General features: G+C 39.3%; 1 protein-coding gene across 1 annotated transcript in view; it reads left to right on the top strand.

The window, feature by feature from the left end:
* Positions 1–15,844, top strand: part of KIAA0825 (KIAA0825 ortholog) — a 495,761-nt gene that overhangs the window by 64,667 nt on the left and 415,250 nt on the right. The window contains exon 5 of the mRNA XM_023212146.2: positions 14,157–14,288. Within this exon, the coding sequence (XP_023067914.2) occupies positions 14,158–14,288 (131 nt within the window). The 5' untranslated portion in view covers position 14,157. The remainder of the gene's footprint in view (positions 1–14,156; positions 14,289–15,844) is intronic.

Here is a 15,844-nt window from a genome sequence, read left to right as displayed (position 1 = left end):
TTCACTACTATATGCCTCAGGGAGGATCTGTTTGAATGGAAACTTTTTGGGGATATTTGAGCTTCCTGGATCTGGATGTTCATGTCTCTCCCAGAACTTGGCAAATTTTCAGTTATTATTTTATTAAATAAGGTTTGTACACCTTTGTCCTTCTCTTTTCCTTCTTGAACTCCCATAATGTGAAAATTAGTATATTTAATGGTGTCCCATAAACTTGGTAGGCTTTCTGCATTCTTTTATTTCTTCCTGTATTATTTCAAAAGCCTGTCTTTAAGTTCAGGTATTTCTTCTGCTTGGTCTAGTGTGTTGTTAAAGCTCTATATTATATTTTTTTATTTTATGTCTGGAATTTTTCAGCTCTAATATTTCTGTTTGGCTCATATTTATGATACCTATCACTTTGTTGAATTTTTCATTCCAATCACAAAGTATTATCTTGATTTTCTTGAATTGTCTGTCTGTATTCTCTTATATATCAGTGAGTTTTATGATTTTGAATACTTTTTCTGGCATTTTATGTAGTTCCTTGTGATTAGTGTCTACTACTGGAGAATTATTGTGTTTCTTCAAATGTATCATGTTTCCTTTATTTATGTTTGATATGTTCCCATGCTGATTTCTTCACGTCTGGTATAATAGTTGCCTCTTCCAATTTAATGGAGTAGCTTTCATAGAGAAAGATTTATTCCTATAGATGGGTCTTGTGGTGTCAGTTGGGTGGGGTGCTTTTTTTTTTTTTTTTTTTTTTTTTTTTTGAGATGGAGTCTGGCTCTGTGGCCTGGGCTGGAGTGTAGTGGCCGGATCTCAGCTCACTGCAAGCTCCGCCTCCCAGGTTTACGCCATTCTCCTGCCTCAGCCTCCTGAGTAGCTGGGACTACAGGTGCCCGCCACCTCGCCCGGCTAGTTTTTTGTATTTTTTAGTAGAGACGGGGTTTCACCGTGTTAGCCAGGATGGTCTCGATCTCCTGGCCTCGTGATCCGCCCGTCTCGGCCTCCCAAAGTGCTGGGATTACAGGCTTGAGCCACCGCGCCCGGCGGGTGGGGTGCTTTGACTTTGGTTATAGGTTCGCATAGTAGTGTAATCTATGTTCAGTTTGGGGGACTTTCCAGCTTGGATGAAGATGTGCAGTGGTTTGGCCAGGACAAAGGTGGGTTTACCCTGGGCAAGTCCACCAAATTGTTTCTCTGGCTAGAAATGCAGGTGGCACAGATTGATTGGTTTCCCTGCTGTGCAGGACCAGAGTTTTAATTTTTAGCTTCCACAGATGAGTGAGCACATTTGATGTTTGTCTTTCTGTGCCTGGCTTTTTTCATTTAACACAATGACCTCCAGTTTCATCCCTGTTGTTGCAAATGACAGGATCTCATTCTTTTTTATGGCTGAAGAGTACTCCATTGTGTGTATGTACCACATTCTCTTTATCCAGTCCTCTGTTGATGTCCGTTTTGTCTTTTCAAAAAGCCGACTTTTTGTTTCATTGATCTTTTCTATTGTTTTCTTTGTTTCAGTTTCATTTATTTCCGCTCTGATGTTTATTATTTCTTTTTTTCTACTAATTTTGAGTCTAGTTTGCTCTTGCTATTCTAGTTCTTGATGCATCATTTGGTTATTTGAAATTTTTATTCTTTTTTGATGTAAGCACTTAAAGCTATGAATTTCTCTCTTAGTACTGCTTTCATTACATTCCATAGTTTTGTTTCTTTGTTTTTGTTTTTGTTTTTTTGAGATGGACGGAGTCTCACTCTGTGACCCAGGCTGGCTGAAGTGCAGTGGCTTCATCTCGGCTCACTGCAACCTCTGCCTCCTGGGTTCAAGCAGTTCTCCTGCCTCAGCCTCCCAAGTAGCTGGGATTACATGCACCTGCCACTACAGCTGGCTAATTTTTGTATTATTTTTTACTAGAGATGGGGTTTCACCATGTTAGCCAGGCTGGTCTTGAGCTCCTGACCTCAGGGGATCTGCCTGCCTCAGCTTCTCAAAGTGCTGGGATTATAAGCGTGAGCTACTGCGCCGGCTCCCATAGGTTTTGGTATGTTGTGTTTCCATTATCATTTGTTTCAAGAAATTTTTAAATTTGCTTCATAATTTCATTGACCCACTGGTCATTCAGGAGCATGTTATTTAATATCTGTGTGTGTACAATTTCAAAATTCCTGTTATTATTAATTACTAGTTTTATTCCATTGTGGCCAGAGAAGATGCTTGATATTATTTCATTTTTCTGAATCTTTTAAGCCTTGTTTTGTGACCTACCATATGGTCTTTCCTTAAGAATGATCTATGTGCTGAGGAGCAAAATACACCGTAAAAATGTATTCTTCAGCCACTGAATTAAGGAATTCTATAAATATCTATTAGGACCATTTGTTCTATAGTGCAGATTAAGTTCAATGTTTCTTTGCTGATTTTCTCTTTGGAAGATCTGTCCTATGCTGAAAGTAGGGTGTTGAAGTCTCCAGCTATTATTGTATTGAGGTCTATCTCTCTCTTTAGCTCTAATAATATTTGCTTATTATAATAATATCTGGATGGTCCAGTGTTGGGTGCATATATGTTTATAATTGGTGTATCGTCTTGGTGAATTGACCCCTTTATCATAATATAATGACCTTCTTTGTCTCTTCTTACAGTTTTGTCTTGAAATCTATTTTGTCTGATACAAGTATAGCTATTGCCGCTTTTTGTTTGTTTGTTTGTTTCCTTTGGCATGGAATATCTTTCTCCATCCCTCGGTTTTCAGTCTTTGTGTATCTTTATAGATGGAAGTGTATTTCTTGTAGGCAGGACACCATTGGGTCTTGGTTTTTTATCCATTTAGCCACTCTATGTCTTTTGATTGGAGAGTTTAGTCCATTTACTTTCAGTGTTGTTATTGATAGGTAAGGACTTACTCCTGCTGTTTTATTATTTATTTTCTGGTTGTTTTGTGGTTATCTCTTCATTCTTTCCTTCCTTCCTGTCTTGCTTTTAGTTAAGATGATTTTCTAGGGGGATCTGATTTAATTTCTTGCATTTTATTTTTTGTGTATCCACTCTACGTTTTTTACATTTGAGGTTACTGTGAGGTTTGCAAATACTATCTTATAACCCATTAGTTTAGACTAATGACAACTAAACACTGATTGCATAAACAATAGAGCAAAAAGAAAACTAGTAAAAACTCTATAACTTAGTTCACCAGCTTTTTAACTTTTTGTTGTTTCTCCTTATGTCTTATTGTACTGTCTGCATCTTGAAAAGTTGTTTTAATTATTATTCAATTCATTCATCATTAGTCTTTCTATTTAAGATATGAGTAGTTTACATACCACAATTACATTGTTATAATATTCTGTGTTTTCTTTGTTCTTGCAATTACCAGTAAGTTTTATATCTTCAGATGATTTCTTCTTGCTCATAAACATCTTTTTCTTTTAGCTTGAAGAACTCCCTTTATCATTTTTTGTAGGACAGGTCTTTAGTTAATGAACTCTGTCAGCTTTTGTCTGGGAAATCTTCATTTTTTCCACATGCTTGAATGATATTTTTGCAGGATATACTATTATAGGGTAAAAGTTTTGTTTGTTTTTTTTTTCCTTCAGCACACTAGGTATATTCTGACACTCTCTCCTGGCCTGTAAGGTTTCCACTGAAAAGTCTGCTGCCAGACATATTGGAGCTCCATTGTATGTTATTTGTTTATTTTCTGTTGCTGCTTTTAGGATTCTTTTTTTTTTTTTTTTTTCTTGAAATGGAGTCTCACCCTGTCGTGCAGGCTAGAGTGTGCTGGCACAATCTTGGCTCACTGCAATCTCCACCTCCTGGGTTTTTTTTGTTTTTTTTTTTTTGTTTTGTTTTTTTTTTTGAGACGGAGTCTTGCTCTGTCGCCCAGGCTAGAGTGCAGTGGCCGGATCTCAGCTCACCGCAACCTCTGCCTCACCTCCTGGGTTTAAGTGATTCTCCTGCATCAGCCTCCTGAATATCTGGGATTACAGGCTCACACCACCACACCTGGCCAATTTTTTGTATCTTTAGTAGAGATGGGGTTTCACCATGTTGGCCAGGCTGGTCTCGAACCCCTGACCTGGCAATCCACCTGCATTGGCCTCCCAAAATGCTGGGATTACAGGCATGAGCCACCATACTCAGCCGGATTCCTTTTTTTTTTTTTTTTAATCTATGACTTTTGGGAGTGTGATTATTAAATGCCTTGAGGTAGTCTTCTTTGGGTTAAATCTGCTTGGTGTTCTATAACCTTCTTGAACTTGAATGTTGATATACCTCTCTACGTTTGAGGTGCCATTTTTTTTTATTATTTCTTTCAATAAACTTTCTGCCCCTTTCTTTCTCTCTTTCAGGCCAATAACTCTTAGATTTGCCCTTTTCAGGCTATTTTCTAGATTTTCTGGCCTACTTCATTATTTTTTATTCTTTTTTCTTTTGTCTCCTCTGATTGTGTATTTTCAAATAGCCTATCTTTGAGCTCACTAATTCTTTCTTCTGCTTGGTCAATACTGCTATTAAGAGACTCCAATGCACTCTTCAGTATGTCAATTACATTTTTCAATTCTAGAATTTCTGCTTGATTCTTTTTATTTCAATCTGTTTGTTAAATTTATCTGATAAAATTCTGAATTCCTTCTCTGTGTTATCTTGAATTTCTTTGATTTTCCTCAACACAGGTATTTTAAATTATCTGAAATATCACATATAGGTGTTTCTCTAGGATTGGTCTCTGGTGCCTTATTTAGTTAATTGGGTGAGGTCATGTTTTCGTGGATGGTCTTGATGCTTGTGGGTTTTTTTGTTTGTTTGTTTGTTTGTTTTATGCCTACGCATAGAAGAATTAGGTATTTAATGTAGTCTTCACAGCCTGGGCTTGTTTGTGCCTGTCTTTCTTGGGAATGCTTTCCAGGTATTTGAAGGGACTTGGGCCCCATGCCCAATTACACTATGGTTCTTACAATCTTACAGAGGTATCACCTTGGTAATCTTTGATATGATCCAGAAGAATTCACTAGATTATCAAACAGAGACTCATGTTCTCCTCCCTTACTTTCTCCTAAATAATCTGAGTCTCTCTCTCTCTCTCTCTGTGCTGAGCCACCTGGAGCTGGGGTGGGGTAATATAAGCACCCCTGTGGCCACCACTGCTAGAACTTCCTTGGGTCACACCTGAAGCCAGCACAGCACTGGGTCTTGCCTGATGGCTGCTGTAACCACTGACTGGTTACCACCTATGTTCACTCAAGGCCCTAGGAATCTCTGTACAGCAGATGGGGAAGCCAGCCAGGTTTGTAGCCTCCCTTCAGGGCAGTTAGTTCCCCCACGCCATAGGTGGGTTCATAGATACTATCTTGGAGCCAGAGACTGGAGTCAAAACCCTTAGAAATCTATCTGGTGTTCTGTTCTACTGTGGTTAAGCTGGCCCTCAAACCACAAGACAAAGTCCTTCCCACTGTTCCTTCCCCTTTTCACAGGCAGAAGAGCCTAACTCTGTGGACGCCATCACCACAGGCCCAAATGGAGTATTGCCAGACTACAACCAATGTTCCCATAGGGCCCTAGGGCTCTTCAGTCAGTCAGCTTGTCGTGAATGTTGCCAGGCATGAGACTCATCCTTCAGGATAGTGGACTCCCATCTGGCCCAGGGCAGGGCCAGAAATGCCATCCAAGAGCCTAGGCCTGGACTTGGGGACCTCAAGAGCCCACTTAGTGCTTTACCCCACTGTGGCTGAGCTGGTACCTAAAGTGCAAGACTAAGTCCCTTTTACTTTTGCCCTGTTTTTCTCAAGCAGAAGGAGTCTTTCACCATAATCATCACAGCTGGGAATATGCTAGGTTTCACCTAAAGTCAATGTATCTAAGAATCTCACCTGAGGTCCACAGTATACAACCTGGATAGCGTTGTTAGTTATCCAGGGACCAAGAGCTCTCTAGTCAGCAGGCAACGAGTCCTGTCAGTACTGGGTCCTTCTCATCAAGGCAGCTGGTTTCTTTCTGGTCCAGGATTTGTCTAGAAATGTCATCTAGGAACTAGGGCCTGGAATAGGGACCTCACAAGTCTGCCTGGTACCCTGTACTATTGTTGCTGACCTGGTATCCAAGATGCAAGAGAAAGTTCTCTTTACTCTTCACTCTCCTCTCCTCAAGCAGAAGGAACGAGTATCTTTTGCAGCTGTGAACTGGGCTCCCTGGGATTGGGGGAGGGGTGGCACAAGTACTCCCTTAGCAGCCCCAGCTGGTGTCTCCCTAGGTCATGTACTGCCCTCGTCCACTGGTTCTAAGCCCAGCACAGCACAAGGGCTTGCCTAGGAATAGCCGTCCTTGTATCCTAGACTCCCTTTCAAGTTTACCTATGACCCCAGAGCACTGTAGCCTGTGGTGGTGAAGATTGCAGAGAAACTCAAGTTCTGATCTCTGGGATGGGAGATTCCCTTCTGGCCATGGCTGTTTCAAATGTTCGCTCCATGGGTGGGTGCCAGCTGGGCCCAGCACAGCTTTGCTCTCCACTGTGACAAGGCAGTACTGAGTTCAATGCCAGCCCCCCACCCCACCCCAGTCACTGTGTTCTCCCTCTCCTAAGTGCGTAGATTATCTTTCCACACTATGTGGTTGCTGCCAAGGGATGAGGGAGGGTGACATCAGCAATGTGTTTTCTATCCTCTCAGTTCCTCTTTCAGTGATAGGAAGTTAAAACCAGGTAACTTTACCTGATTTCTGGCTCTTAATGACACTGCTTTTTTGTGTGTACTTAGTTGTTAAAATTCGGTGTTCTTGCACGGAGAACCCTTGGTGACATCTTCTATTCAGCCTTCTTACTCTGCCTTCCTGACACTCTGTACATCAAGTTTCAGATGTTCAAAAGTCCCATAATTTTTTGCATATTTGCCTTAGTATAATACATTAAAAGGTAGAAAATTCTGAAGATAGAGGACTAAGCACATGTATTTACTTTTCTTCCCTCCTGAAATCCTATTGAAATGTCAGTAAAGACATGTAGTAAAGCAAACTTGAAAGAAATATGAGGTGCCATTGGGATATTTCTGGAAGATAGAAAGTAAAGAGGCTCAGACCAATAAAGAAACTGGAGGCATGGAAACAACCCTCTACAACATGCAAAAGAGGAAGTTGCTATGGTAGTAAGAGCCATTCCCTGGAGTAATGCCATCTTCAAAGACAAAAATAACAGAATGAAGTAGGCTACAGGGTAGTCATCAAGGAGGGAAGGCGCTGAAGAAATGTTTATGAGCAGCTAAACAGGTTAGCCCCTTCCTCTCATTATGCAATAGCATTTGCTTCTTTGAAATGTTTTCTCAACAAGTTGAAAATCTAGGTGGTTAGCACATATAGCTATGAGTGTTGACCACAATATGAGAAGCAGAACAGATTTTAGGTTACTTCCAGGTCTCTACCAAGGCCTGAGAGAGAACAGAGAAGCAGAACTAATCTACAGTGAGAAAAATAAATTATTCCATTACAGGAAAGAGGTCCCTATCCAGACCCCAAGAGAGGGTTCTTGGATCTTGCAGAAGAAAGAATTCAGGGTGAGTCCATAGAATAAAGTGAAAGCAAGTTTATTAAGAAAGTAGAGGAATAAAAGAATGGCTGCTAGTTGCCCATTTTTATGGTTATTTCTTGATTATATGCTAAACAAGGGGTGGATTATTCATGCCTTCTCTTTCCAGACCATATAGGGTAACTTCCTGATGTTGCCATGGCATTTGTAAACTGTCATGGTGCTGATGGGAGTGTAGCAGTGAGGATGACCGGAGGTAACTCTCGTGGCCATCTTGGTTTTGATAGGTTTTGACTGGCTTCTTTACTGTAAACTGTTTTATCCCTTAGCCCTTAATCCTAAACTTAATGCTACTGAAAGCTATTTTAACCCTTAGCCCTTAATCCTAAGGGTTGCAGAGGAAGGAAGATCCATCTTCCATAACTTCTTCAGGCTGAGTAGGGGTGATGATATTCCTGCCTAACTGTTAGGGTCTCTTGTGTTCAGGGTAGAGAGGAGCTCAGTCAGAAAGCATCAGTAGGAATCAGTAAGGAATCTCAAGACTTTTTAATTTTATTTTCTCAAGCATCAGTGAGGAATCTCCAGACTTTTTAATTTTATTTTAATGTATTTTTATTTTTATTTATTTACTTATTTATTGAGACAGAGTCTCACTCTGTCATCCAGGCTATAGTACAATGGCATGATCTCAGCTCACTGCAACCTCTGCCTCCTGGGCTCAAGCAATTCTCCTGCCTTAGTCTCCCGAGTAGCTGGGATTACAGGCATGTGCCAACACACTCAGCTAATTGTTATATTTTTAGTAGAGACAGGGTTTCGCCATGTTGGCAGGCTGGTCTCAAACTCCCAACTGCAGGAGATCCTCCCATCTTGGCCTCCCAGAATGCTGGGATTACCGGCATGAGCCACTGCACCTGACCTCAAGATTTTCTAAAGCCAACCCAAGTCATGGGCTTGTACCCTCAAATACCTATGAGTTGAGTAAATTTCTCTCCTTTTAAGGTCCCAAGATAACTTGGAACAAGATAACTTGGAACACCTGGATCTGTTAGAAAGTGACATTCTTTACTTACCACAGTACAGAAATATTCTACACAGGGACTGTGTAGGCAGGGCATGAGGCCAGTTCTCCAAAAGGCTTTTATTGACTTTACAAGCCAAGTTTGATTCCTTAAAGTAAAGCACACCATTCCAGTGAAAGCCTTGGTAAAATAACCAGAAACTGGTTATTGTGTCCTGTTGTGTCCTGTTACAAATGAAAACAGATTCTTTTTTTTTTTTTTTGAGAGGGAATCTTGCTCTGTCACCCAGGCTGGAGTGCAATGGCATGATCTTGGCTCACTGCAACCTCCGCCTCCCCGGTTCAAGCGATTCTCCTGCCTCAACCTCCTGAGTAGCTGGGATTATAGGCGCCCACCACCACGCCTGGCTAATTTTTGTATTTTTAGTAGAGACAGGGTTTCACCATGTTGACCAGGCTGGTCTCAAACTCCTGACCTCAGGTGGTCCCTCTGCCTCGGCCTCCCAAAGTGCTGGGATTACGGGCATGAGCCACTGCGCCTGGCCGAAAACAGATTCCTATTGCACTTATGCAAGTAACTATATTGCCATAAATTAAGAACATTCACAAATAGTTTCCAAATTCTGGAGAAATCACATGGAGAGAAACAAATATGCCCCAAATTTTGTTCACAGGAGTATACTTTATTCAATTGTTTAAAGCTGTAAATAGCTCAAAATAAAAGTTTTCTTGACTCTGAAAAACAAAACAAGGATCGGCAACATTTTAAGCAAAACGTTAAAAAGATTATTATAGAATTCTATTAGTTTAGTCAATGAAGTTAACTCCTGTTTGATAGTCATGAACATTTCAGCTCTCCATGAGAGTCCTGAAAGTGTTTTCCTCTATTCTGATGTCACAGTCTCCAAAGTTATCAGAAAATCTGCATTCAAGAACATCTGCTAGAGTTCTATAGTTGATTATAAATCACCTTCTAAAGAGGACCAAAACAAGACAACAATTATCTGTGGATGACAAAACATCTTAGGAGAGCCACAGTTGAAAACATAATTGACAAAGAAATTTGGCTACCTCTGTAGCATACAATAATTTTATGTAATGATTGTAATTATTTAAAAACACTAAGTCATTTTAGAATTATAAGTTTCCCATAATTTTGGAACATATACCAATAACGTATTTATACAAATATAGCCCAAAGAAAACAAAACACCATTTTACATTTGATAATCCTTCCTGTATGACTATACTAAATAAGCTAAATGTCACTGTTTGCATTAGTGCATTGTTGGTGTCAAACCGAATTCTTAATAAAATCTTACAGACAAATGTATTCAATCTTAATCAGTTTGACCGTAAGGTAAGATTCTCATAAACCTTTTATAACCCTTTACAATTTTTGTTAAAGAGCAGAATAAAAGCAGGTTTTTGCTCTAAGGAAAACCTGTTGTGCTTTTATTCCAATGTATGGAAACGCTGAATAATACCCCTTTAACTTTAGCCAATATGTTCACACACAGAATTTTTTTTACAAGATTAATTTTTCACAAACCGTTCATAACTTGTTTAAGCCTTCAGCCTTATTTTATCTAACTTAAAACAATCCTTTAGCCAAAAAGTAAATAAATCCACATTCCAACTTCTTATAATCTTTTACCAAAAGTATATTCTACTTTCCTTGCAAGCCTTGTGTGTAGACTGTTTTTCAATATTCTCAATTACATGTTAAGTGTTAACTCTTAGCGACTTTTACTTTTGGTAAAAACCTTGGTAAGTATGGGATTTTAATTATGTACTAGGTGTGGAGCCTGGGACCCGGACAGAAGTGCAGATAAGGTCTGACTCTTTCCAGAGTCTAACTCCACATGTACCAGGCCTTACCTAGCTGTAAAACAGGCAAGTTGTACAGTTAAGAGTCATAGTGGCATTTTATGAAGCCTTTAGGAGGCCTAATCACCTTTAAATTGTACATTTCTTGCATAAATTCCCTTTCATAAATTATTTCACAACTTACACAATCTTCGACATACTTGCACTTTCCCACTTGTCCTAAACATCTCTCTTTTTAAACAACCAGTTTTTTTACTTTAGGACAACAATTTACATACAAGAGCATTTCTTACATAAAATTTCTTTTATTTATAACCTTCTTTGCCTACCTAGGGGTCATGGTTAATTTCACATATCTGCAGGCCTTATCTAGAATCTAATGCTCCAAAACAAATTGAATAATTTTTAAAAGTTAAGCAGTTTATGACCTTAAAGTATTTAGCAAACTTAATATCTGACCACATAATTTAAACCCAATGTTTACATTTTTGAAGATATTTTTATTAACTTATAATGTTTAAAACTGTCTTTATTTCCCAAATATTACTTAAGTCATGTGAACTATATGAAAGGCATTAAACATTAGTTTTCTGATAAAGTATTTGATTTCAGGTCTTATTGTTAAACCAGTTAATCAAAGCTCTTTCACATATAAACATCACACACACAACACATATAAATACACAGAGAGAAGATAGAGGACTCATTCCCTAAGGCGGAAATTGAACCCTGAACCCAGGCCACCATTGTGATGGCAGAGACCAAGAGAAAGTACTGCCACAAGGTTACAAGGTCAAGCTCCCAAGGACATACAAGAGGGAAACCTTATCCAGTTTTTTTTAGGGACCTGCTACAAAGTTTGTAACTGACAGTTTGCTGGGCCATCTTGAAAAGCAGGCTTACCGGTGTCCTAAGCCCATGTTCTATCCTAAGGTACTTCTGCTCATGACACAACAATACAGAAAGACACACAAAGTACACCAGATTTGCTACAGCTTAAGACTAGCTTCACAATTCCTTTTTCCCATAATCAAAACTTTGTAGGAGATAAACACTAATTTTTACCATTCATTCAACTGGTTTGCAGAGAGAGAAAAAGAAAAGAATTGCCTCGGGCAGGGTGGGGAAGGCAAAGAGTTCAGGGAGACCAGAGAAAGACCTACCCGTTGTTCAAAAGTTCAGATGGCCACTTGTTGGTCACAAAGGGATCTTTTCCAGCAGTTCCATCAGCTCTCAAGGTTTTCCCGTTTTGGGGAGGTAAAAGCTCCCCATGTCATATGATCCTGTACATGCCTAATCCTGTCACCCATAGCCATCAGCAAAGAGTACAAGGCAGATTAATCCAAAGAGAATAGCAGTTCACATCCCACAGTGCCAAACGTATTCTTAGCCAAAAGGGATTTTACTGAGAGAGGTTATTTCTAAATCTTTTAAGGAACCCTAACCCTCCTAAGTTGGGCCTCTAACCCAAGGTTGGCCAAGCATCCTTGCCTTTTATTAAGGGGGGACTCTAACCCAGTGTCTTAGGAGAGACCCTGACTCCCCTAAGTTGAGCCTCTAACCCAATCCCATTATTTACCTGGGTACCCCACCACTTACCCAAAGTTGGCTGATCAGTGTTGCAGTCCATTTCCTTTGGATTGGGGGGTTTCTTCAGTATCATCCCTTTGGGGTTTGCCAGAAAGATGTTACCAGGCGCCACCACTTGCCCAAAGTTAGCCTTTGGGTCAGGGGTTTCCTTATTACAGTCCATTCCATGGTCACCAGAAAGGTGTTAGAGTAAAGGAGTCCTGATCCAGACCCCAAGGGACAGTTCTTGGATCTTGTATAAGAAAGAATTCAGGGTATCCATAGAGTAAAGTGAAAGCAAGTTTATTAAGAAAGTAGAGGAATAAAAGAATGGCTACTCCATAGACAGAGCAGCCCCATGGGCTGCTGGTTGCCCATTTTTATGGTTATTTCTAGATGATATGCAAAACAAAGGGTGGGTTATTCATGCCTGCCCTTTCTAGGCTATATAAGGTAACTTCCTGATGTTGCCATGGCATTTGTAAACTGTCATGGCACTAGTGGGAGTGTAGCAGTGAGGACAACCAGAGGTCACTCTCGTGGCCATCTTGGTTTTGATGGGTTTTGACTGGCTTCTTTACTGCAAGCTGTTTTATCAGCAAGATCTTTATGATATGTATTTTGTGCTGACCTCCTCTCTCATCCTGTGACTTAGAATGCCTTAACCATCTGGGAATGCAGTCCAGTAGGTCTCATCCTTATTTTACCCAGCTCCTATTCAAGATGGAGTTGCTCTGATTTGCACACCTCTGGCAGTTCCACTGTACTGTGATGAACTCTTGGTTGTTCACTTGTGCAAATCATCAGATATGTGCTTGCTTCTGTTCACAAATCCTAAGGAGATACCCACTGATAGATACACAGCATCCACTCATGTAGTGTCTGAGTCAACCTTCTGCTCTGGCGGGAGAGACCTTTTGGATAAAACAACCTCTTAACAGTAGAGAAAATCCTTGCTAGCTACCAATATGTATCAACCTAGTCCTTTGTCAATAAATAGGAATGGATCACCAGGGATCATTTAGACATTTGAGGCAAATCAATATCATGAAAGTGGAGAATCAAGTTTAACCAAATGAATGGTGGTGGCAGAAAGCCTAGCTGTCTGCCAAGGATTAATGATCTCCATTCCTGGCATAGAGCTTTCCTGGAATCAAATGCCCAACCAGTGGCAGCATTTCCCAGACACCTTCGCCACCAGGTAGAGTCATGTGACTAGCTCTCACTAGAGAGCTCTTAACCACATTTAAGCAGATGTGGTAAGAGTCATTTCTTGGCCAAAGTAATCAAGAAGCTAGTTTGTCTTTCCCACTTACTTCTTTCCCCATAGCTTCTGCACTTACTTCTTCTACTCAAATATCAGCTCCTCAGAGACCTTCCCTGATATTCCTAAATAAAATAGCTCACACTCTGCCCTTGCTGTATCACTCTTAATTTAGCCCATTGCCATGCTTTACTTGTTCTTATAGCACTTCTCACCATGTGATTTTTTTATTAAATATATCTGTTTATGTGTTATAAAAAATCTGTCTTCCCCACTAGAATAAAAACTCCATGAGGGCAGGGAATTTAAATGATTGCAGCTATATCCCAGCCTCTACAGCAGTGCTGTAACCTATCAAACATTCAGTACATAGACAGAATGAATGATTAAAGCTTTGATGGTGAGGAAATGCATGTGCCTCAAGAAGGAGTATCATATCATTCAGTTTTTAGTTAGGTATCAATACTGAGGTTGTCAAGGAGTGCTAGAGGAACTCAAGGACAGTTTTGCATCCTTCACATATAAATAGACCCAGTGGAGTGAGGCTTTAAAAAGTCTACGGCTACAATTTCCAGGTGAGTATATTGACAAGAGTTGATGGAAGGTATTGAATTTTTGCTGCACCCACCCTTGTTCACAGTGGTCTGTGGGCTCTGTCACTTCCATTATAGTTCTTGGTTATAACGAGAAGCTTCAGGATGCTTAAGTACTCTCTGAGGGATGCTGTTTTGTTCAGCTTTCAAACCATAGAAAAGTGTGAAAATTAGGTCACACCTCATGAAATTTAAATAACAAAACATTCTACCTAGCTTTATAATACCCTAGTTCTCCAACTGCTATATTTAATTATGCCTATAAATGGGAATTATTATTTTTGGTTTAGTATCACAACTTGAGGTGAATTTCTGCCCACTCCTATCCTTGGCCATTGTAGGGGAACTGACATGTTTTATTATTTATTCTTGCTCCTCAGAATGGATTGGGATGATGAATATTCTCATAATTCTTTTGACCTACATTGTTTGTTAAACTCATTTCCTGGAGACTTGGAGTTTGAGCAGATCTTCAGTGATATTGATGAAAAGATTGAACAAAATGCTGCAAGGTAAATATTGTTAATTATTTAAAACAAGTTGTTTTCACATTTCACTTATATGAAATTTACCTGGTCTATTTGTGTCCTACTCTTAGATAATTTTAGGTTTTAATTGTCATTAACTTTCCCCCAAAATACTGATTAGACCCCCTCTCACTTTAAGTTTACATGGTTGTCTTTATCTGAGTAGCATTTTTAAGACTAGAAAATATAAGCACTATCTTGAAATAGGCAATTAAAGTTTATTAAATTGGCACTAATGTTTTCTTAGAGCTTGTCAATATTGATGTTCTGAATTTTCATGAATATGGTTAGAGTGTAAGGCCATGATTGCTTGAGTTACTAAAAGCAGAACATTAATTTTTTTTGCATAATATTTAAGATTCTTTCTCACTTAAGTAGGAGGCTAGAGACTTTATAGAGAGTTGTTATACTAGATTAGTCATCACCAATCCCAAAAAGTCGTGTTACCAAATACTGAGGGAAACAGTGACAGCTAAATGGTTTCTCATTAATACGTGTTCTTTGGTAGAAAGGACTCTGTCTTCATATGTAGTTGTGGACCCTATAATCAGGCGGTTACTTATTTGCATCATTTTGATCAAAGGTTCTACTTTACCTCATGTGGGTTACAAATGTGCAAACCACAGTAAAAATTTATATTGTGTAATGATACATAGCATTTTCTTTTTTAAAATTTAAGATATAGTTACATTGAATTTCCAAAGAAACTGAAGCAAGTAAATGAAATGTTCCTATGATATTTTTCCTTCTGCTTTACATGAGAATAGTTAGTTCTTTATTATAACAATGGGCATAAGTAAATTCAAAAGATAGCATATTATTGGAGAATTATACTTAAAAACATCTCCCATCCCAGAAATCCTCTCCATGAAGGTAGTAGAGAAAGGAAAAATAAACACTTTTATTATTGAATAAGCATTAAAAACCAGAATATGATGTGCATTTCAGGCAGTTCACTAAGAGCTTGCAAAAATGGAAGGGAATCTCACCCCTTTAAATAGCAAAGCAGATACAGCTCATTACATTTTACATGTTATCGAGATAAACAATCACTAGTCCTCAGGAAGGAAGACTGGTTAGCACATTTTGTCACACATAGTTCATCCTAACTTTTTACCATGGTAAATTAGTGTTAGCTAATTGACTTTATCCTGAGGAGAAACAAACTTTTTTGTGTCTTTATAACCGGAGATCGTTTTGCAAATTGGAACAGGCAACCACTGAAGTTAGGCTCTTACTCTCTCGCAGGAGCTGGGAGATTGGGGAGCTATCTCCCTTGATGCTTGCATTTCAAAAACATAGCTCCCAGGTTCTTGAGAAGGGCATTCCTGGGTCACAAAGCTGACAAAAGGACTGCTGACAAAAGTCTTCCAAGGAATAGATACATGTCTTCCTAGTCTTCCAAGGAATAGATACATGGCAAAAGATGAAAAAGTGCTTACGATTACAGGCTTTTTTTTTTTTTTTTTTTTTGGTCACCCAGGCTGGAGTGCAATGATGCAATTTCAGCTCACTGAAACCTCTGCCTCCCTGGCTCAAGT

This window comes from Piliocolobus tephrosceles, chromosome 4 (assembly GCF_002776525.5).
Source record: "Piliocolobus tephrosceles isolate RC106 chromosome 4, ASM277652v3, whole genome shotgun sequence".
Taxonomy (NCBI): Eukaryota; Metazoa; Chordata; class Mammalia; order Primates; family Cercopithecidae; genus Piliocolobus; species Piliocolobus tephrosceles.
The sequence above is the reverse complement of the archived record's forward strand: the minus strand, read 5'-3'. Positions and strand labels throughout refer to the sequence as shown.